This window comes from Paroedura picta, chromosome 3 (genome assembly GCF_049243985.1).
Source record: "Paroedura picta isolate Pp20150507F chromosome 3, Ppicta_v3.0, whole genome shotgun sequence".
Classification (NCBI taxonomy): Eukaryota; Metazoa; Chordata; class Lepidosauria; order Squamata; family Gekkonidae; genus Paroedura; species Paroedura picta.
This window is the reverse complement of record NC_135371.1, coordinates 100,085,813-100,108,015: the sequence shown is the minus strand read 5'-3', so window position 1 is coordinate 100,108,015 and position 22,203 is coordinate 100,085,813. Positions and strand designations below refer to the sequence as shown.

Sequence of the window (22,203 nt, the reverse complement as noted above, 5' to 3'; positions counted from 1 at the left end):
AATCCAGGACATAAACTAGAAGATCAGTTCATAACACTTTTATAATTAGTGAACGAGTTTTAAATCCCAACTGTGTCTGTATCTATAATAAACATATCTCCAGATCTGTCATTTTAATATGCCACAAAGCATATTAAAAAACCCTTCCTATAATGAGAACTGTAATGTGGAATACAGAAACACATGGTTTATTGCAAGTTAGGGAATGCTACAATTTGCTGTCTATCCAAATTTCTGTACAGATTTTACTAATGCAAAACACCAAGTTTTGCCAGTAAACAGGCACAGAAATCCACTATTTTTCCATTTTTGAGTTCTAGATTTTGCTACTATTTTTCATTCCCAGGTTAACAAAGCATATTGGCAGTCATACACTCTGTACAAAAATGAACATTGATGCGATAAAATAACTGCATCAATTTTTACTTTTAGAATCATAGAATTTGAAGGGATATCCAGGGTCATCTAGTCCACCCCCCTGCACAGTGCAGGAACTCACAGCTACCTGCCCACCCACAGTGACCCCAAGTGATCCCCCCACCAAAAAGCTCCAGAATCCAGCCTGGCCTTGAGGAAATTCACTTACCATCGCACAGTGGCAATCAACAATTCCCTGGGGATGCAAGGAATGGCAACAAGAGACAACCATTGACACATCCCTTCCTGCCCACCCACTCACAATCTGCTTTAGTAAAATCTGCAGGTTTTACTAATGCGGATGGCTGCATCAGATCTTGTTCGGAATCTCCTACTAGCAATCAGTCACTAAGGAAAGGAAAGATATTACATTCCATTAATCTTAAAACAGGTGGCCACTTACTTCAAGAATACCCTAGAAGTAGTGGGCAATCCAAAGGGAAGCACATTGTACTGAAACACTCATGTACTACATTCAAAATGTACAGAATTCCCTTTCAGCTGGATGGAGATAAACATCTTTTAAGACAATTATTATAAACCAACAATTAGGCTTTAATAATGTTAGAACTGCAGAAACCTCAACCATTTTGAAGTGGGAAATACGTAACTAATCATTCAACTTCATTAAGTCAAAATAGGTCCTACACCTCTATCTTTTTATTAACAGTGAACATGTATGAACAAAAACCCTTTGAAAGTTGAGGTTCTAAGATAGGCTTTCTCAAGCAGTTTCATGAAACACTGTTTTTTTGTTGTTGTTGTTTTGGACAGCCCTGGGTTTCCTGAGTGGTTGGGAGCTAATTTTTTTTTATTGGGTAACATCATTATATATTGCCAGATTGACCCCCTCTCCCCCAAAATGGCCAATGATGGGCCTGGAGGGTGGTGGGAAGAGTTCCTAACCATATTCTGCACTATCATGCCACTTCTGGGGTTTCTTAAAACTGAAGATGTTTCAGGGGTTTCTCAATGGTAAAAAAAGGTTGAGAAAGGCTGTTCTAGGACCTCCTCAATTGCACCTTTCTCTAGAATTCATTCCAGAGCTTTTGAAAACTTAGAAGTCAAAGCTACGTGTATCCTGAAGAGCAAAGACTTAAACTCTAGCCTTTAACCCTCCCATACAATATTCAAGACCCACTGGTCTGAGTTGATATGCTGCCAACTGGAGACATATTTAGTCAATCAGTCCCCAAACTTATCTCAAGAGACTAGCACCCTATCTCTTAGAGTAGGGGTAGTCAACCTGTGGTCCTCCAGATGTCTGTGGACTACAATTCCCATGAGCCCCTGCCAGCATTTGCTGGCAGGGGCTCATGAGAATTGTAGTCCATGGACATCTGGAGGACCACAGGTTGACTACCCCTGGCCTAGAGTACCCTGGTTGGAAATATGGCATAGATTGAGGATATGGAGGTCCTTGGACAGTGCAAGATCTGTACTTCCTCTGGTAGGAATGCCACTGGTAACACTGAAATGAACTGTGATGCCCCCTGCTGTAATGTCAGCAACTTTGCTCTCTGCTTGTTCTTTTTTACTGTCAACAGAGTCTCATCTGTTTTGGAGGAAAACAAGGTGGATTCTTCAACAGGAGATCCTCAACCTTACATTTTGTCTCAAGGGGCAATGCAGTTGACTGGAGACAGGAGTTGCATCAAAGAACCACAGCATTTACCATGGTGTGCAAAGCAGTGTCTGCAGAATGCTTAGGTAAAGGTAAAAGTATCCCCTGTGCAAGCACCGAGTCATGTCTGACCCTTGGGGTGACGCCCTCCAGCGTTTTCATGGCAGACTCAATACAGGGTGGTTTGCCAGTGCCTTCCCCAGTCATTACTGTTTACCCCCCAGCAAGCTGGGTACTCATTTTACCGACCTCGGAAGGATGGAAGGCAGAATGCTTACTGGCCATTTTTTTGCTGTTTTGACAGTCACACAGCTTCAGGCTGGAATGCTTTAGCCAATGACCTTTTGTCTTCTGGTAGCAATTCAATAGTTGGGACCATCCATCCATTCCCAAAGAAATAACTGCCATTATTGTCTGAGAATTAGCTATCTTAAATACAACCGCTGCAGATGAGTAGAGCTTTCTTCCAAGACCCTCCAACTTTCTACCTGCTTTATCAGTAGATGCAGCATGGTATCTCTGTCTCCACAATGACTGCATGTCTTACAAAACCAGGGAAGAAAGCAGGGGGAGGGTGGTGGTAGTGGTGGTAAGGAAATTCAATGGCTCCTTCTTTACTTTGTAAAAAGATCAACACAGGTGAATCTGAGTAAAGACAACTCAGGATTTTGTCTCTAGTTTTATGTTCAGTGGCGTTCACCTCTATTTCAAGTGATTTTGCCATCCTAACCATCTGTTCCCCATAAACTCTTAAGTCCTCCATAGGAAAAGCAGATGACTGTTCTGTACACCTATCATCTGGGTTCGGGTCTGACATTTTTGAGTCTCCACTGCCCAATTCAACTGCAGAAAGAACTTGGGTGAAAGCTCATAAATAGTCTGGTGCTGGGATGAGGTGGGGAACGACTGTGGGAATGGCAGAGGGAGAAGCAAAATTGAAAGATGGGGAGGGAGAGGCTGGGAGGAACTGAGCTTTGACGGCGGCCGGTGCTGGGACAAGGTGAGGAACGGCTGTGGGAATGGCAGAGGGAGAAGCAAAATTGAAAGATGGGGAGGGAGAGGCTGGGAGGAACTGAGCTTTGATGGCGGCCAGTGCTGGGACGAGGTGCGGAATGCTGTGGGAATGGCGAGATGGAGAGGCAAAATTGAAAGCTGGCGAGGAGAGGCTGGGAGGAACTGAGCTTTGACATGGCCAGTGCTGGGACGAGGTGGGGAAGGGGGGGGGGGGAATGGCGAGACGGAGAGGTAAAATTGAAAGCTGGCGAGGAGAGGCTGGGAGGAACTGAGCTTTGACACGGCCAGTGCTGGGACGAGGTGGGGAAGGGGGGGGGAATGGCGAGACGGAGAGGTAAAATTGAAAGCTGGCGAGGAGAGGCTGGGAGGAACTGAGCTTTGACGGTGGCTGGTGCTGGGACGAGGTGGGGAAGGGGGGGGGAAATGGCGAGACGGAGAGGTAAAATTGAAAGCTGGCGAGGAGAGGCTGGGAGGAACTGAGCTTTGACATGGCCAGTGCTGGGACGAGGTGGGGAAGGGGGGGGGGAATGGCGAGACGGAGAGGTAAAATTGAAAGCTGGCGAGGAGAGGCTGGGAGGAACTGAGCTTTGACACGGCCAGTGCTGGGACGAGGTGGGGAAGGGGGGGGAAATGGCGAAACGGAGAGGTAAAATTGAAAGCTGGCGAGGAGAGGCTGGGAGGAACTGAGCTTTGACACGGCCAGTGCTGGGACCAGGTGGGGAAGGGGGGGGGAATGGCGAGACGGAGAGTTACAATTGAAAGCTGGCGGGGAGAGGCTTGGAGTTAACAAAAAACAAAAATGGCTGCTCATGGGGTGGTTGCGGCCCGGCACCAATTGATCCACGGACTGGCACCGGACAGACACTGATAAAGGGAGCAATCATAGTGCATAGTGTTAGTACTCAAGCACATAGCTCTCAGCTCATTCATGAACACAGGGGCAAACGATACCATACTTTTTGCTGAGTTTAGCCTGAGTTGCCTACATCCAGCTCACTCCTTCCTAGTCACATAGCACTGTAGGAAACAGTTTTAAAGCCTCCTTCCATGCCTTTCCTCTCCTCATGCAGCTTTAAAGTTATGCAAATAATTCCCCCCATGACCATTTCTGCTTAGGAAATAGTTGGGTGAGGGAAGAGCCTTGTCTTCCCCCATGTCACTACCCTGAGCAAAAATGGAGCTCCTACAGTCTTTCAAATCAACATTCCCTACAGCTGCTATGCAACTATAAGAAAACAAGCTGGATCTAGGAAACTGAGACCCCATTAGTATAAAAAATGTATTTTGTAGTTTGACTTGCAATGAGTGGTCTTTGGCAAATCCATCTAAGTGCTGGTAATACTACTGTTTGAAAGTAATGGCAATGCTCATATTTAATTTTGTATTTTCTATCCCTAAACACCCCATTCCCTAGTCTAACCAACTATGTCCCTGTCAGGTACCTCTTTCACAGTGAGATGGTGAATCCTGAGCAGAACATGAATGGAAATTATCACACATTCCTGTAAAAGGATTGCACAGGTCATCATCAAGACACTGGCTGCAAACAAAAGAGCACTCACTTCCAAAGTAACCCATGGAACAATCTATGAGAAAGGAGAAATGTAGGATAAAATCATTAACTTTTACTATTATATATTCTTATAACATGCTTTTATCATTTATTTGTTATCATCTCAAAACCTTTTCTAAGGACATGATTAATAATCACATTTTACACTAAGGGAAATGGAAGTTGAAAGAATAGTTTATAGAAAACAGAGGGAACTGAAGGGATTTGAACATACACATATTTTGACTAACGTCTAAACTCTAATCTCAGGGAATTCCCGGTACATGTGCCATCAATGGCACACCAGATCATTCTGCTTGACACCCCGGGCCTGATCTCTGTTGCAGCAACTAAGGCACTGCAGCATTACTGGGGACAGCAGTGCAAGAAAAGGAAAGAAGTATGGTGTTGTTTAAGACTGCTCTGCAGATCTTCTATCAAATGGAAACTGAGGTCTGCCCTTCTTTCTACCTCCATTTGCCAGACCAACTTAATACTCTACCGTCTACTTTTGATCACACTGTTCCTTTAAAAAACCAACACATACAGAGTGGAGAGAAAGTACAAAGTGACCATATGGATTTGCAAAGTTAGGTTGATGAAGACTAATACAATGTAACTGTCACATTGCAATTTGAACCAAATACAAATTAATCACCTTCCCTTTCCACCCTGCCTTTCCTTAGGTAGCTCTCTCTGTGTATTTATGGAGTGCATTTTTGGTTTATTCTTTCCTTTTAAAATAAAAAGCTTCCCAGTTGAACATCTGCCTCATTTATTTCAAGAGTTCTCTTAAGGGAAAAAATCCCCACAAACACAGTTAAAGAATCCCACTTACACCCTCTTGCTCTGCCTCCTTTAAGCTAGCTCCAACAATGAGCAGTCTGACTCTTTGGTTACAATGCAATGGACAACCAGTTCCTCTGGATGGCCAACAACAGGGCACAGAGACCAAAGCCTTCCCCAGACATTGCCTCCAAGTTCTGGGATTTAGAGGTTCCCCTCAGTCATCTCAACTAATAGCCGCTGATAGATTTATTGTCCGTGAATCTGTATAATCCCTCTTTTAAAACTGTTTATTCCTGGTTAAGAAGAATATGAAGGCTGCTTTGCAATGGCAACATTACTGAATTTATCTTTAATCCGCTCCTGTGGAGCGGATTAAATAAAAGGCTAAGGGCTGTTGGGGAGGAGTTAGGGCGGGCCCTGTCCGGGATAAAAACTCAGAGGGACCAGGATTGGGCCCTCCGACTGTCCATCCAGGGCCAAGCCACCAATGGGTAGCCGCGCGAAGGCCAGGCCAATATTGAGCCAGCTGCTGGGATTGAACTCCCAATCTCATGGACATCACTTCAGACAGCATTTCTGCTGCTTACTATTCTGCGCCATAAGAGGCTCTATTTGTAAATGTATCAGAACCACATAAGTGCTCCAAGATGTCCAAGTGTGGCCACAGGCAGATGCTTACGGTTAGCAACTGCAGAAGCATACCAATCACAGAAGTTGACACTATCAGACAGGATCACAGCACACTCAGAAGCACAGCAATCTCAGCAGCCTTATTCAGTATAGACTTAAATGAAAATGGAGACATAATAATTGATCAGGGATGTTTGTGAGCAGAACCTGTTTTTTCTCTATGCAAGTTCTTCTTCTTTAAATAGAACAGTTATTCTTGTCACCCTAAAAGATTCCTCTGATATAGTGTTGATTATTATAGCTATTAACGTTACGTTTGAGCCATGTACAGTGTAATGCTATGGCAGCAACCAAACTGAGGAAGACAGGTGAGCTCCAACAAGTGGCCAGAAGAAGAACTTTGGAAATTCCTGCCTTCCTTGGTCCAGTGGTGGAAACTCACCCAGCAAGTTTTCCTCTATACCCCAGCGGAGAAGGACCCTTCTCAGTAGGTATCCAATAGTTATTTTGCAATTATGATTCTTTTACTGATAATTTGAATTTTTATTCAAGCTACAGAGCACTCATAGATCTAATTATATTTTGAATGGTCACAGTCAACTGCATAGCAAACAACATTAATCTTCATGACTATTTCATGTTAACATACTGACATTGTACCTTGATATGGGATCTAGAGAATACATGAAATGCTCAACTTACCTGATTTTACAAAAGATACAGACTGGCTTTGTTCACTTTTTATCAATATAGTTCCTCTAGCAAGTGCATATGAGTTATTCCAGGTAGTGATTCCAGTACACTGCTCCCTAAGTTCTAAGCATGCTGCCTTAGCAGAAATCAAATCTGCATGTACTTGTGATATAAAGCCTGGTGGTGAGAGAAGCACCTTTCCTTTATGTTCCTGATATTGGTCAACAACTGTAAAGGGGGAAAAATCCAATTTCTAGATGAAAAAGGAAAAAGATGCCACAACTGCACAGGTATTAATTCCCAGCTATCTGCTCAGGTATCTATTTTCTAGTGACAAACAAGTACAACCACTTGTTATACAAGTCAAATAACCCCTTATTAAATTTTTTAAAGTCCTAAATTTATGGAAGTCCATGGTGTTTTCACCTAAATAAACTTATCAGGAAAATTAGATGCAGCAAGAAGTAAGTCATAAGCAAGAGGTAGCTTTTATTGTCCATGTACCTGTACTGCTAAAAAGCAACAAGAAGACTGCTGAATAAGAGTTTGTGTACTAACTAGTGGAGCTTTGTTGCCGACCTGAGGGTCCTGACCCACAAGCTGTAGATCATTCATCTATTATATCTAATACAAATAAATCAACTGTGACATTTCTATTTAAATCCAAATTTTTCCTAAGCATTTTTTATTACTGTCATCAATTCTTTGTATGCAAAATTCAACCTGCACATAATATTTATTGATTGACTGAGTCTTATATAGCACCACTCTTAGATCGGCCGGCTCATGGCTGTTTACAATAAAAGCATAACAATAAAAATATAATATCCCCATACATAAACATACAATAGATGACAGTGACAAACTTAGCCCCTCAACACCTTGACTCTGCTGTTCACAGTTGTAATGTCTAAATAGGTGTCACCAGGTGATGTAAGCCCAGGGGGGCAATCTTGGCCCTGGGGTACCAATTATACAAGGATAGGGGAGTACCTGATCTAGTTACCCCGGTCTTCAGCCCAGCCTCAACCAAAGACCTGGCGGAATAGCTCCGTCTTGCAGGCTCTGCAGAACTCAGAGACCTCCATCGGGGCCTTCAACTCATTCCACCAGGTAGGGGCCAGGACAAAAAAGACCTGGTCCTGGTCAAGGCCTGAGGGCCCTGATCAAGGCCTGAGGGCACACTTCCTGAGGGCCCAGGACCACCAGCAGATTCATACATGCAGAGCGAAGGGCTCTGTGAGGAGCATAAGGATGTAAATCATCCCACAGATAGGTAGAACCCAGGCCACATATAGCCTTAAAGGTCAAAAACAAAAACCTCGATCCAGAAGCAAACTGGCAACCAATGCAGCTGCCTCAGCAATGGCTGCACGTGGATCCTCTGAGATGACCTAGAGCCAGTTTGGTGTAGTGTAGGAGTGTGGACTTCTAATCTGGCATGGCAAGTTCGATTCTGCGCTCCCCCATATGCAACCAGCTGGGTGACCTTGGGCTAGCCACGGCACTGATAAAACTGTTCTGACCGGGCAGTGATATCAGCGCTCTCTCAGCCTCACCCACCGCAAAAGGTGTCTGTTGTGGGGAGAGGAATGGGAAGGCGACTGTAAGCCGCTTTGAGCCTCCTTCGGGTAGGAAAAAGCGGCATATAAGAACCAACTCTTCTTCTTCTTCTTCTCCTCCTTCTCCTTCTCCTCCTCCTCCTCCTCCTCCTCCTCCTCCCTCTCCCTCTTCTTCTTCTTCTAATGAGGAAATGTACAGCCACATTCTGTACAAGTTGCAATTTCCATATCAGGGAAAAGGGTACGCCAGCATAGAGCAAGTTATAGAAGTCAAATCTGGAAGTGACCATTGCATGGATCACTGTGGCCAAGTGTTCCACAGACATACATTTTAAGATGCTAATTCCACACCTATTTATTTCATGTTATTAAAAAAATACATCTTTACATAGAAACTAGTTTTTCTCCGTTTCTTACACTTTCCAAGTATTGCAATGCAAATCTTATCACATATTTTAAAATCTCATTTTAATTTTGCCATTCTTTAACGTTGTACTAATTTTAATGGCATATTATACTATGCCATCATTATTTTATAACGTCCTTGATGTTATACGTCTACACAAGCTTTGAATTCTCCCTCCTGCAATTCTTCAGGGAAACATATTCAAAACTGCTGTGATTACTCTTTCTAGTATCTAATCACAGGGTGCTCTATATGGGACTCCTCCTCCTTTATCCTCAGAAGAGGAAATGGCCATTGAGCTTTGTAGAATAATGGACATTTCCTGCATGCTATCTGAGAAAATGAAAGCCATGCTGGAAAGTAAGAGCCCTGTCTGCCAAGCAAAAATAAAGCACCCTATGCAATCCAGAGATTTATTCTACTTCCAGGCGATACATTGAATTTGACTCTGAAAATGTTATTCTTGCTGTGCTAGGCATTACAAAACTGAAAGCAAAACATAAATACTTACACGCCCCTCGTTTACAGATCCAGTGGGCCTTTGTATTACATGATGAAGCGATCAAGCTGCGTTTGGAAACCTTCACACAATATGGAATGTCTGACTGAACTGGATGCAACAGCTGAAGCCTTTCATGTTAGATTTTAATAAAACAACACAGAAAGAGAAAACTCTGGTGGCACTATTATGATAGAACAGTAAACACAACTGAGACAGCTCCAGCCTTTCAAAAGCTGATCTCAGAGTACATTTTTATTAACTTATGATGATTTAATGTTTAGTCCTATCTATAAATGCCTGAAATAGTTCTGTTTCATCTTAATGCTAAGCAGTACCTACATCATTCTGGACCTATATTTATACGTGGCATCAGGAATGCCAAATCTTAGGACAAAGAACTGACAGAGTAATTACAGTTATATTATGACCTTCAGATCTTCCCGAGCCAAAATATACCGGGGGGGTGGGGGGATAAGTTTTTTGTGGATATATTTCGACATCTCAAAAGAATCTGGAAAAAACCTGGAAAAAACCTGGATATTTTGGGGAACCAAGAAAAATGGAGAAACATCTGAGAGGTGGGGCGACTACTCCAAAGAGCTGTGAGGGAGAACAACAGCATAGGAAACCATAATGCAATGGCTGAGGCCTTCCTGAAGATACCTGGTTGGCCACTGTGAGAAATAGATGAGATGGAACTGTGACTTGATCTAGCAAGGAATCTTCCTTGAGTTCTAACTCTATTTCAATCTATTTCATTGATTATAATGAGCACTATAAAACCTTATCTTTAAGAATACACAAAGGATTATCACCAAACACCTGACTATTAAAATATTCTTCACTCTTCTGATTTAATCTAATCTAACAGAGTAATTTTACATTGAGGGGAAAAACTAGATGCCATATATGGAAATAATGACATTGAATAATTTAAACCTCTACACAGCTGATTTTTCTGTACTTTCAACAGTATGTGTCTCAGGCTAGACAATCTTTTGGGTCTGAGTGCCAAAACAATGGAACATCTACCTGTGATGATGTTGGGATTGGGACATTGTAAGAAATTATGGTTATGCTTGATGATACATACTGGAAATAAGCTGAATCCCAGAGGCACTTCCAGACCCCTAGTGGCTAGCCTTGGGCTTATCTGGCAACTGCACTGGTCTGGGAGGTGATGAGGGCATAAGCAATACCCGTTTATCTATTTAGTACAATTTTATATTTTCCTTGATGAAGTCAATGTAGTACATATGTAAGTCTATACAGTTCTCTATTCCCCTTTTTATTGCCACAAAAATCTTGAGAGACAGATTATTCTGAGAGTATATGACTGACTCAAGTTCACACTTCACGAGAGAGCAGAGATTTCCAGCTTCTAGACTAACACCCTATGCACTATATTAAACCATTACTTTCTCTCATTCCACTGACCTCAGGTTCTTACCTTGATTGCTTGATTAGAGAACTGGCCTTGTGTGTCAAACAAACTGGGGTCATGCTGTTATTCAGCACTTGGATAAGGGACTGCCTATCCATATTCCTGGAATATCATATTCCTGGAATAAACCTTCTGGATTTTATGAACAGAACTGTCAGGCTTTATAACAGTAAAAGGATAAAAACACACACTTTTAGAATGGCCCCATATGATCCCCTTCTGGGTCTAGTTCCTTATGGAAAATTTGAGAGGCATATTCTACAAGGAAAAATTACCAGACAAAAATCATATGAATCCACTATTTGTAATCTGGCTGACCAAACAATAACAATCAAACTTGACACAAGCATATCTGATCAAAATTCAGAAATAAGCAGCAACATACTGAAATAAACAATGCACATGGTTTTCACACACCTTACCAAGAGAACCTCATATCTGCTGGTGTGCCCTCTGACCAAGAAAAAGTGTTTGTATTTTCCAGATTATTCAATCCAATCCAAAAATTGTCCACTGTTAGCCCTAAAATCCAGTTCTGCAGGAGAAAGCAACAGTTAATATTCTTTTGAGACATAAATTTAAAAATAATTCATCCAAACCTGCTGTCTATAAATCTTGTTTCAAAGTACAGCTTTATCCTCTATTCTTGCTGATCGTATACTGTATTAAAAGTGAAAACAAGATATTTTACTGAGGTCTTCAATTCATATGCAAATTTATGATGTTGCCCTCATGTTAATATTGGCAGTGTCTGCGGACTCGAGGGGGGGGGCACCCTTGCCTCCCTCTGCAGAAAAGACAGAAAAGACAGAAAAACATTATTCCATCAGCTTGGTCCTACAGGCTGGAATTGCTGCTGGGTTCATTCTCTGTATTTTCTAGCTCAGGGAGAGAATCTCTCACATGAGCTGGATCATTGTGATCAGTGCACTCTTGGCCAGATGTCAAAGGCCATGTTCTCTGTGCCAACATGAAGTGGGAAGGAAAAGTAGAAGTTGGTATAAGTAGGACATCTCATACTGACTGGCTGGCTTGTTTAGATGGGGTTGCCTTAAATTGAGGCTCGTCTAATTTTATATAGTTTCTTCTTTTTTAGGTCATCTTCCTTTCTGGTAAATACAGTGTATGTATTAGTTCATAGACACTAATTCTGATAGTTAACACAAAGCATTAGAGAAACTACAATTATTCCTTCGTGCAAAACCTGTCCCAGGGTTGAAAGAAGCTGCAGTAATTGAAATGAACACAGGAAAACTATGTGTACCACCCATGCATAAGTAGTGAATACAAGGCAATCATTTTAGTAAGGCATTAGGACAACAATAAAGAAGAGTCTAAATGCACATTCCACAATCAAAGTTTTATTTAAGAAAAGTATTAAAGTACTTTCAATTTTGCTTATGTTTCAAAAAAAAATGGTAAGTTATGACAACCACCTTAACTACTGCAATCATATGAGTAATGCAGAGACTATGCAATCTGATATTTCTTGCTTACTTGCAATTTAGGCTCTATATAGCTACATTTGCCGTTTCCTTTTTCAGTCCAATTTTTTGCCTCTTGAGTTGGGGGATAGGGGTGGATAGTCAACACAGATCATAGTGTCACTTATAACCTTGTTTCTCTTCTGGCTTTGTACCAACCCAAAAGAACTTTGGCTGTCATGTCAGTTTACCACTGAGCTCAAAACCAGTATGTTTGCATGCTGAGTCAATAAATAATAAATAGCTGCTATCCAGGATCTAATCCTGGATGAAAAGGCAGACCTGGTATGTATTAATGTATTAATGAGGTCTGACTTGATGAGGGAGGAGTTGTGAGGCTCCCACTACTATGCTTACCAGATTTCTTGATGCAGCAACCGATAAGACCCAATGGTTAGACATTAAATGGCCTAGTAAGCATGAAATGGCAGATACACAGCTATGGTTCCCAATGATAAACTGCATGATCACACAACTTCTATCATTTCGCGAAGCCTGAAAAATGTTTCAGGGGTTTATCGACGGTAAAAAAGTTGAAAAAGGGTGACCTAAGATATAAACAAGCACAAAATATCATTGTACAGTACTGCTCACATAGCACAAAGGTTAATTAATCAATTCCATGTTTGTTTCATTTTGAGGAGCATTAAGCACAAATGCCTTATCTTAAACCAAAGCATTTTAGAAAATATTATTTCTTAAAAAACAATATAAGACCATCTCTCAGGGAGACCACAAAACTGGAGAGGAGAATCAGTCTAATATGCAGTGATTGCTTTGGTGGTATGCTTGTTCTCTATTTACAGCACAATGTGAAAAAGCACAATGTGAAAAGTGCACAATGACAAGTGACCCTGTAACACTAAAAAACTAACATGTCTTTACTTTTCCCACTTGCTTTAGTTTTATTTTACTTCATTTATACTCTGCCTTTCTCCCCAGTTGAGACTGAAAAACATTATATAGTTCTGTTCTCCATTTTCTCTTCACAGCAACCCTGTAAGGCAGGTTAGGTTGAGAGTGTGAAACTGAACAAAGGTAACCCAGTGTGCTTCCATGGCAAACTGAGAATTCAAACCTGGGTCTCCCAGATCTTACTCTGACATTCTTACCACTACGCAACACTGGCTCCCATTGCCCTATCATTTAGAGAAATTAATTCTCTAAAAGCAATACCTGTCCCGGAGAAAGAAATATAAAAGACACGTGTAACTTACCTTTTCCAGAATACTGGTTAATATTAGCAGTTCTGTATCTCTGTATTGTTTGCAAAACTTAAGTGCTTCCATCCAAGTCCTTTTTTGATTGGTCTTGATGCAATAACAATTTCCATTCCAGTAGCGCCAGCAAGGGGCTTGAGGACAATTCAGTGTGAACATGGCTTAACAAAACAAAACAACCCCACATTATTAAAATGTGACAACCAAAATTATTTCACCTTTTATTCAGCTTGAAATGCATAAGCTTTGGCAATTCTACTCCATATTTCAGGTTGCATTCATCTCTGCCCCGAGTCTTGGCTCAGACTTCCCACAACTTCTAAAAACAATGAAGCAAGGATTTCTTTCAAAGAAGGAGGGGAAAAAGCGATCACAGTGCTTTTCTTAAATGAATACAAGATGAACTAGCAAATAATTCTGACAAGCCCTGTAATGCACAGATAATGCCTCTAATCTGGAGAACCTAGTTTGAATCCCCACTCCGTTTCCACACTAGAGGCTTTGTGCCAGGCTACAAGCTGGAGTACACCTCTTCCTGCTCCTGCACAGTGGAGCATTTGGCACAGTGCACTTCATCTGCCCTGGATTTGTGCTCCCATATGGGAGCCAGGGCAGCAAAGTTCCCAGTGCAGAAACAGTCCTGGACATGCAGCCAGCTGGGTGACAAGGGGCTAGTCACAGTTCTCTTAGAGCTGTTCTTGAAGAACAGATCTCTGAGAGATCTTTCAAACCCACCCATCTCACCGGGCTTGTGGGGAGAGGAAGGGGAAGGTGTATGTAAGCTGATTTGGAACTATTTCAGGTAGACCATTTACGCACTGGGAACTTCACGGTCCCAGCTCCCATGCAGGAACACAAATCGGGGGCAGATGAGGCACATCAGGCCAAATGCTCCCCCATGTGGGTGCAGGAAGAGGTGGGGCAACCTGCCATGACTAAAACACCAGCCTGCAGCCCGACATGAAACCTCCAGTGCATAAATGGTTGTAGTGAAAATCAGAGTATAAAAAACAGTTCTTCCCTTATTCTTGATACTTTTTCATGTCTTCTAAAAGCTTACAATGTAAATAATAGATGGGAAAAGATACTTTTTCCAGAGCACTGATGAACATCAGCTCAAAACTCATGACCATCCAACTAACATTCTAAATAAGTTTTGGAAACAGGCTAGGGAGCTTCTGCCTCAAGGTAACCTTGTGAGCCCTTTGTGAAGGGCTCTGTGAATGTGAACTGCCACTCATTAACACAAAAAGCCCCACTCAGCAACAGTTTGGAGCTACACAAGGTCTTACACTGGCCACTTTAGGACTGCAGTCCTTATCCTGCTCAGGATGAGAACTACTCTACTCAGTAGATGAAACATTGCTTGTGAATCCTACAAATAAGCAGAGATTTGAGCCAAATTTTGCATCCAGTCCTCAACCTACATTAGCTATTATATTACATTGGTAACCTCTCACGGCATTCACTTCTGATTATTTGGCTTACTTGGAAACCGCAGCAGAACTGAAGCAGAAACGAAAACTGCTCCATGACTGCTCCAGCTCCCCACCTGTCAGAACGTTCTCCTCTTCAGCTTCATCGTGTTTATTCAGTCAGATACGGAGTATGTGATATTTTTGTGGGGGTGGGGGTGGGCTGTTTTTAAGCAGTAAATAACGGCTTCTCCTCATAAAAAAAGTCGAAACGACCCATAACAGGCAAATTAAGCTTTCTGAAAGATTACATTTTAAAAAACCCCTGAATTATGACACACCCATTTCAATCAGATTCCTTTCTTCTTTGGACACTGAATATCGGCTGCCTATATAAGTGCGCCTGCAGCTGCCTACGGCGCCTCCACGGGTCTCACAGACTCTCGCCTCTTCTCACTCATTTCCTCCAGTCACTGTTCACAATTGCCTAATCTCTTATCTCTTAACCACACACGTAGGGCTACGCTCGCTCTTTCCCCCGCGTACCTTCGTCTCTCGCATCAGCAACCGGTCCTTGCAAGCGAAGGACCAGCGGCAGCAGGAGGAGGTGCCGCGCCAGCGTCATTCCGCCTCGATAACGCCACCTTCCGCCCAAGCCTCTTCCCCGTTTCCGACCAGCACGGACAGAGTCTGCGCCTGAGCTCAACGGCCCTCTCGCGCGCCTTCCAGGCACGAACGAAATCCACGCGAGCTCTTTCCTTTCTGTCAGGAGAGACTGCGGAGAAATTGATTGAAAGTTTTTCTTGCTTTGTTAGAAACTCATTTTACCGTTATGACCTTGAGGCAGCGGCTCCCTCTTATTCGAGCCTGTTTCCAAAACTTGTTTGGAATTTTCATTGGACAGTCCCTGAGCTTTGATGCAATGTTCGCTGGTGCTCTGAAAGCCTTTCTTTCCCTCAGTATAGCTGCTGCTATTACTACTAGATTCAAATGAGTAGCCATGTTGGTCTGAAGTGGCACCTTTAAGACAAACAAAGATTAATTCAAGGCGTGAGTTTTCGAGTGCAAGCACTCTTCGTCTGAGTCTGCCCTCAAAAGCTCATGCCTTGAATAAATCTTTGTTGGTCTTAAAGGTGCTACTGGACTATTACTACTAGTAATACTAGTAATAGTAAATTTATTCTTGTAATCCTCCCTTCTCCATAGACGCTGAGCAAATAACATTAGATAAAAACAGTGCAGTACAGTATATGAATTTAAAATTAAAGGGTTTTAAAAATATTTTATAATAATAACTGTAAGCTTTTCGATTACCTGAAAGTGTATCAAGATACAGCATTTGCCCTTTGGGGCTACTAGATTCAAAATAACAATTTTTCTACCTGGGGCATTCTTATCCCTCTATCAAGCTATGAAATGCTCTACTGCCACCCTTGGCACCTTAAACTTGGCACCTTAAATTGAGAGACTTGGGATTTTAACTCAGATGCTAGTCCAGAGCACCCCAGTGGCAGTATACTTGAGCTGTCTCTTCTTAGGTAGTTCATTTTGATTGTGTTCTTTTTAAGTGCAAAAATTAAGATGCCAGGAGAGTTCCTGTTCCTACAATGGATAACACTGGAATAACTGTCCTTCTAACATAATTAATAACAAATCAAATAATGTTTAACCAATCAAATTACACACACTTTTTGTCTTTCCTACATTGAAGTCGTTTATTATGCCCATCACAATATAATTAGATCAGTGCTCAGTAATGGTTTCCTCCTTTTACAAAGCAATCCTGAGCCATATGGGAGGGCGGTATAACAATCAAATCAATCAATAAATAAAATTTGAAAAAATTACATAATTTAAAATGAACACAAAATAAATTTGTAACCTGTAGTTGAATGCCCTACTGAAGCTATGTGTTCCCTTGGGCCAGTCAGACTCATTTTAACTTTTCTTACAGGATAGTTGTAGGAATGACTGGCATGGCAAAGTAACTAGCAGGATTTCAGGGTGACAGTATGATGCCACTTCCAGAGAAAACCCACATGTGGCATCATGACTCTGGGAATCACCAGGAACTATATGGTAAAACAAGTTTCCAGGAATTCCGAGAGGGAGCTACTATCACTTTTGAGGTTTCTCTAGAACTGTCATCACACCATCATAGAATCATAGAGTTGGAAGGGGCCATACAGGCCATGTAGTCCAACCCCATGCTCAACGCAGAATCATTATTCAAATAGCAATTGTTTTGTTCATTTTTCTCTACCCGCTGCTCCAAGCAATGGCGGGAAGAGAGGCTTGGAGCAGATTTTCAATCATAGTGGGAAGCCTGGGAAACCTAGATTGTTGTAAATGGTCCAGAAGTTAATATTAGGTATCTATTTAAAAATAGATGAGTGCAAAAGTTGGCTTGAAACTCAACATCAAGAAAACGAAGATCATAGCATCCGGCCCTCTCAATTCCTGGCAAATAGATGGGGAAGAAATGAAGATAGTAACAGATTTTATTTTCCTGGGCTCCAAGATCACTGCAGATGGGGACTGCAGCAAAGAAATTAAAAGACGCTTGCTCCTGGGGAAGAAAGCTATGGCAAATCTAGACAGCATCCTAAAAAGCAGAGGCATCACCCTGCCAACAAAAGTGCGTTTAGTCAAGGCTATGGTCTTCCCAGTTGCAATGTATGGCTGTGAAAGTTGGACCATAAGGAAGGCCGAGCGTCAAAGAATTGAGGTTTTTGAACTCTGGTGCTGGAGAAGACTCTTGCGAGTCCCTTGGACTGCAAGGCGAACAAGCCGGTCAGTCCTAGAGATCAGCCCTAACTGCTCCTTAGAAGGCCAGATCCTAAAGATGAAACTCAAATACTTTAGCCACCTCATGAGAAGGAAGGACTCCCTGGAGAAGAGCCTAATGCTGGGAGCGATTAAGGGCAAAAGAAGAAGGGGACGATAGAGAATGAGGTGGCTGGATGGAGTCACTGAAGCAGTGGGTGTGAACTTAAATGGACTCCGTGGAATGGTAGAGGATAGGAAGGCCTGGAGGATCATTGTCCATGGGGTCGTGATGGGTCGGACACGACTTTGCACCTAACAACAACAACATTTAAAAATGGCATTTAAAATAAGTTGGCGACCTTCAAGGATTCCATCTTGCTGGGGACATCTTGCAGCTTGCTGGGCCTGGACCTCCTTCTACCCCAATCCTGGCTGTGGCTGGGCTGTAGCTCAGAGGCTTTTGGCTGCATGCAAAACACCAGGACCAGGTACCTTCTGCAGAGCTGAGAGTGGCCTGAGTCAGCTGGAGGGAGGGGTGCTATGGAGCAGGCACGCATGGCTGGAGGGGCACCCTTGACAGGCCTGCCCATCTCCCCTGATGTGCCTTGGCTGCCATTGTCTAGAGTAAGTTTTCATACCTGGGTTTTCCAGATCCTAATTTGACATTCTATCCCCTATAATGCACATTCATGAACTTGCTTTGTACTACAGAATGTTAAGATCAGCTATCTCACCTACCACCTGGACTTCATACACCACCTTCAGCAAAAAGGAAAGATGGAATGTGAACATTTTAATTAATAAGTTATTGAAGATATAATAATGTACTATTTGCATAGTAACACTGGGTACTCAAAGTTATTTGTGGAATATATGGTAGTTAATGATAGTGCCACTGACTTAACAAAGCAGGGCCTGTCATGATTTGAAAGCTTGAGATTCAGAATCCATCATAAATCTCTGTTTATATTTTAATGAATTGCTCATTACTGCAGTAGGTCTTCCCTATACAAGAACTACATGTATTGTTATACCTTCCATGGGTAGCCTCTTGAACAGCAACTTCCAGGAACTAAAGTATGAAATAAAGTACTGCTCCTTATTCTAAGGCAGGAGTAGTCAACCTGTGGCAAACGCTGGCAGGGGCTCATGGGGATTGTAGTCCATGAACATCTGGAGGACCACAGGTTGACTACCCCTGTTCTAAGGGATAGATTAGCAGAATTTGAGGTGTTTATTAATAATTAGCCAAGCAATATAACAGTTTTATTTGAACTTCTGGCTTTTCAGCATCCCATTTGAAATAACTGTTGAATGAAATTTGGTATGCATGTTCCAGACCCATGCCTGTTTTTCAAGTTCAGATAATGTTGATTCACACACCTGTTTTCAAAGGGGGGAGGAAAATGCAATGTATGGACACTATTAGATTAGAATGAAGGCTGATAGGATGACACGTTGCATTTTAGAAAAGAACCTCTGTTTGACTTCCCATATCTTTAAACCGCGGCGCGCCGCGTCACGGACTTAATAATTGAGTAAGGGCTGTTGGGGAGGAATTAGGGCGGGCTCTGTCCGGGATAAAAACTCGGAGGAGCGAACCAGGAGCTGCGAAGCGGCTCCTGATTCGCTCCTCCGAGTGGCAATCCAGGGCCAAGTGTCCAATTGGGAGGCGCGCAAAGCGCGCCTCCCTCTTGAACACTTGGCCCATCTCCCGGCTGCCGCTGCCAACTCTTCATTCCTCCCGAGCCACCATCCTTACCAGATGGCCGCTGGAGAGGAACCTCACCCCCGCCGCGGCCCTTGGGGAACATTTCTTCCCCTCTGGCCAGTGGCTGCCCTTCCCCAACGCCCCACTTTCCCCCTTGCCTCTCACCTACCTTCGCCACCGCCACGGACACCACCCAACACGCTCGCCGGCCTACGGGATTCGCTGCTGCAGCCACACCCAGCACGCAGCCTCGCACATCACCCCCTAGATGAAGACGCAGCTGCCAAGCCGCTCCGCCGCTAGCCGCATGCCGCCGAAAACCGGCATCACGGCCGCCGCCATTGCAGCTTCAACTCTGCCGCCGTGCCCAGCCAGTCTCCTCGAACATGGCACCCGTGACAAACAGGAGTTCTCTGACGCAAGCTGGACCCCTAGAAGATGGCTGCTGAGACGACGAGGACGTTGCCGGACCACTCCGTGCTAAGCCGCGCCTCCAGCCATCGCCGCCCGCCCTTTACTTTGCTGCACCAGGAGCCACACCGCCGCGCCGGGCCCCGCAACGCGCCCAGCCCTCGCTGCCCGTCTACTGCGGCATGGCTGCAGATGCCTTCCTCACCTCCTTCCGGCCGCCGCTGCCGTGCCCCAGGTTAGTTACGCCGCGTTACACTCCCCGACGCCTACTGTGCCACCAGCACCCCCGTGCCTCTCTTCCGCCTGCCTCCCCACCCACACAGACCCCTTTCGCCATCGCCACGCCCTTGCCTGAGCCCTCCTAGCGCCCATTTTATTACTCTTTAAAATGGGCTTTGAATCTAGTCTGTCATAAAGAGGGACAGGAGTGAATAAACCCTTTCAAATATTGTGCTTTTCTAGTGTTTTTCTGTAGTCATTCTGGAAGATTTGGCTAATGGTATCGTCAAACATTTAACTGTACTTAACCTGGACTAGACCTTTTGGTAACAAAAAGAAATGGGTCAGTTTTCATGCTTATATGCCAGCATGAAAGGCTTGAGGATTGCAACCAGTTCTTATAATTTATGTAAGAAGCCTTCAAAACAACAGGTTGATGATTTCATTTCTTACTGTGAATCAGCCAACTGTGTGGTGAAAAGCAGAGTCTGTTCAATAGTAAACATCAGTTCTGCATAATATTTAATTCAAAAGGAAAGAAAAAGTTCTTGTTCAGCTCTTCCCATTTGCATGTCCAATTCTGTTCAAGTAGGTAGGTGGCATGAGTAACATAAAAGTGAATGTATCCAGTTTTAATTAATAATTGAATAAATGTACTATGTGATAGGCTAATTATCAAATTCAGTGGATTGACCAGCTAAGTCTTTAACTGATTAATTTTAATCATATAGGGCAAATTTTAACTGCTTGAACTGTGAGAGAAGTGTGCAGTGTTTTATTTTAGGCTATTTTGGATTATGCATGATGACTAGGGGATCAAAATAATAGAATGACCTCTTTTATATAAAGAGTTACACATTTGGGGAGTTTGCACTTCATATTATTTTACACTTCGTTGAATAGCTCAGAGGAGACAATGAGGTATACTGCCCTAAGGTACATAGGAGAAAGGCATGGAGGTTTTGTGCTGTTATAAGTTTTTGTTAGTTATAAGAAGGGATTCTGAGGGCCATTTCGTACGAGGGAATTTCAGCAAAATCATTACCAGATGATGACGCTTTAAAATCATGGTTTCAGATGACGCCGTCAGCCTCCTGTCCCAGTTTCGCTCCATCTGCCTATTTGTAGCGGAAGCAGGGAAATCAGGAAAACTGCATTACCCTGGTCAAAATCCTGACAGATGTCGCAATCACTTGCCAAGTGACAGTGAGGAGGGGTCAACAGTATTCATATTGCCACAGAGATGTCCCTCTCTTGCTCCCGCCTCCATGGCTTCCATGGACGGGAGGCGGTTGTTTTTTTAAAAAATGGAGAATGCTGAGTAGCAACCCATACTCACAAGTCTCTTCAGAACCCTTTCAATTATCTGGCTGCCCCATCTCAGGAATCGAGCTGAGCCCAGCTAGCAGAGTCCGTGATAAAGACACATCCGAGATCCAACAGGTAGTTGAAAATCCAAGGAAGAACTTTATTAAACAGAGTCTACATACAGCTAAAGCAGGTCAAGATCTCCTAAGCAAAGATCTTGACAGTAACAGGGAACAATAGTCATTTCAGAACGGATATAGGGTTACCTCAATAAGGGAGGGGTACAAAGGCATTTCGGCAGGAGAGAAGAAGGGCACCAAAGGTGCTAAGGTTCACAGGCTTGCCAGATGGCCGGAATCTAATCTCTACAGTTACAACCCTGTTAAGACTAGGCTGAATCAGGGTTCATAATACCCCCTTGCTCTTTATGTGAGTGCGTGTGTCACATTTTTTTTTCATTGGGGGGGTGCATGTAGAACTCCAGCAAAATCCCCCCCTTTTTTTTGTTTGTGAATGGCTGGAAACTATGGGTTAACCCCCCCCCCGGCTGCTAGAAGGAGATGGGGGGTGAAGTTGCCAGATCTAGACAAGTTAACTGCCAGTGAAGGGCAGAGACTAAAGTTGAAATCAACTCTCCAAGGCATAAATTTTCCCTAGGAGAAACAATCCCTCTAGTCTGGATATGAATGGCTGGAAACTACAGGTTATCCCCTCCCCCCCAGCTGCTGGAAGAGGATGGGGGATGAGGTTGCCAGATCCAGACAAGTTAACTGCCAGGGAAGGGCAGAGATTAAAGTTGGAATCAACTCTCCAAGGCATAAATTTTCCCTATCATCGACAAATCTTTTGGCCCCAAAGCATCACCTCTTTGTTTCTGAGAAGGGGCTGCCATTTGGGAAGATTTGCACAGCAGTCTCTAAATATAAGTTTGCGCTATAAAATTATCAAAACTTGAAGTCGGAGCTGTGACAGATAACCAATGCCTCTGTGGCCAAATGAAATTGCGTTGCAATGATTACTTGGGTGTTTTTTT

The 22,203-nt window shown here is 43.2% G+C and overlaps 1 protein-coding gene across 2 annotated transcripts in view; it reads right to left on the bottom strand.

The window, feature by feature from the left end:
- LOC143832485 (uncharacterized) overlaps window positions 1-15,426 on the bottom strand; it is a 172,868-nt gene extending 157,442 nt beyond the window's left edge. For both annotated transcript variants that reach the window (XM_077326985.1, XM_077326986.1), the window contains exons 1-6: window positions 15,299-15,426; window positions 13,335-13,498; window positions 11,056-11,168; window positions 9,199-9,317; window positions 6,729-6,947; window positions 4,498-4,641 (exon numbers count right to left, since the gene is read on the bottom strand). In XM_077326985.1, the coding sequence (XP_077183100.1) occupies window positions 4,498-4,641; window positions 6,729-6,947; window positions 9,199-9,317; window positions 11,056-11,168; window positions 13,335-13,498; window positions 15,299-15,377 (838 nt within the window). In that variant the 5' untranslated portion in view covers window positions 15,378-15,426. The remainder of the gene's footprint in view (window positions 1-4,497; window positions 4,642-6,728; window positions 6,948-9,198; window positions 9,318-11,055; window positions 11,169-13,334; window positions 13,499-15,298) is intronic.
- Between the last annotated feature and the right edge of the window lie 6,777 nt (window positions 15,427-22,203).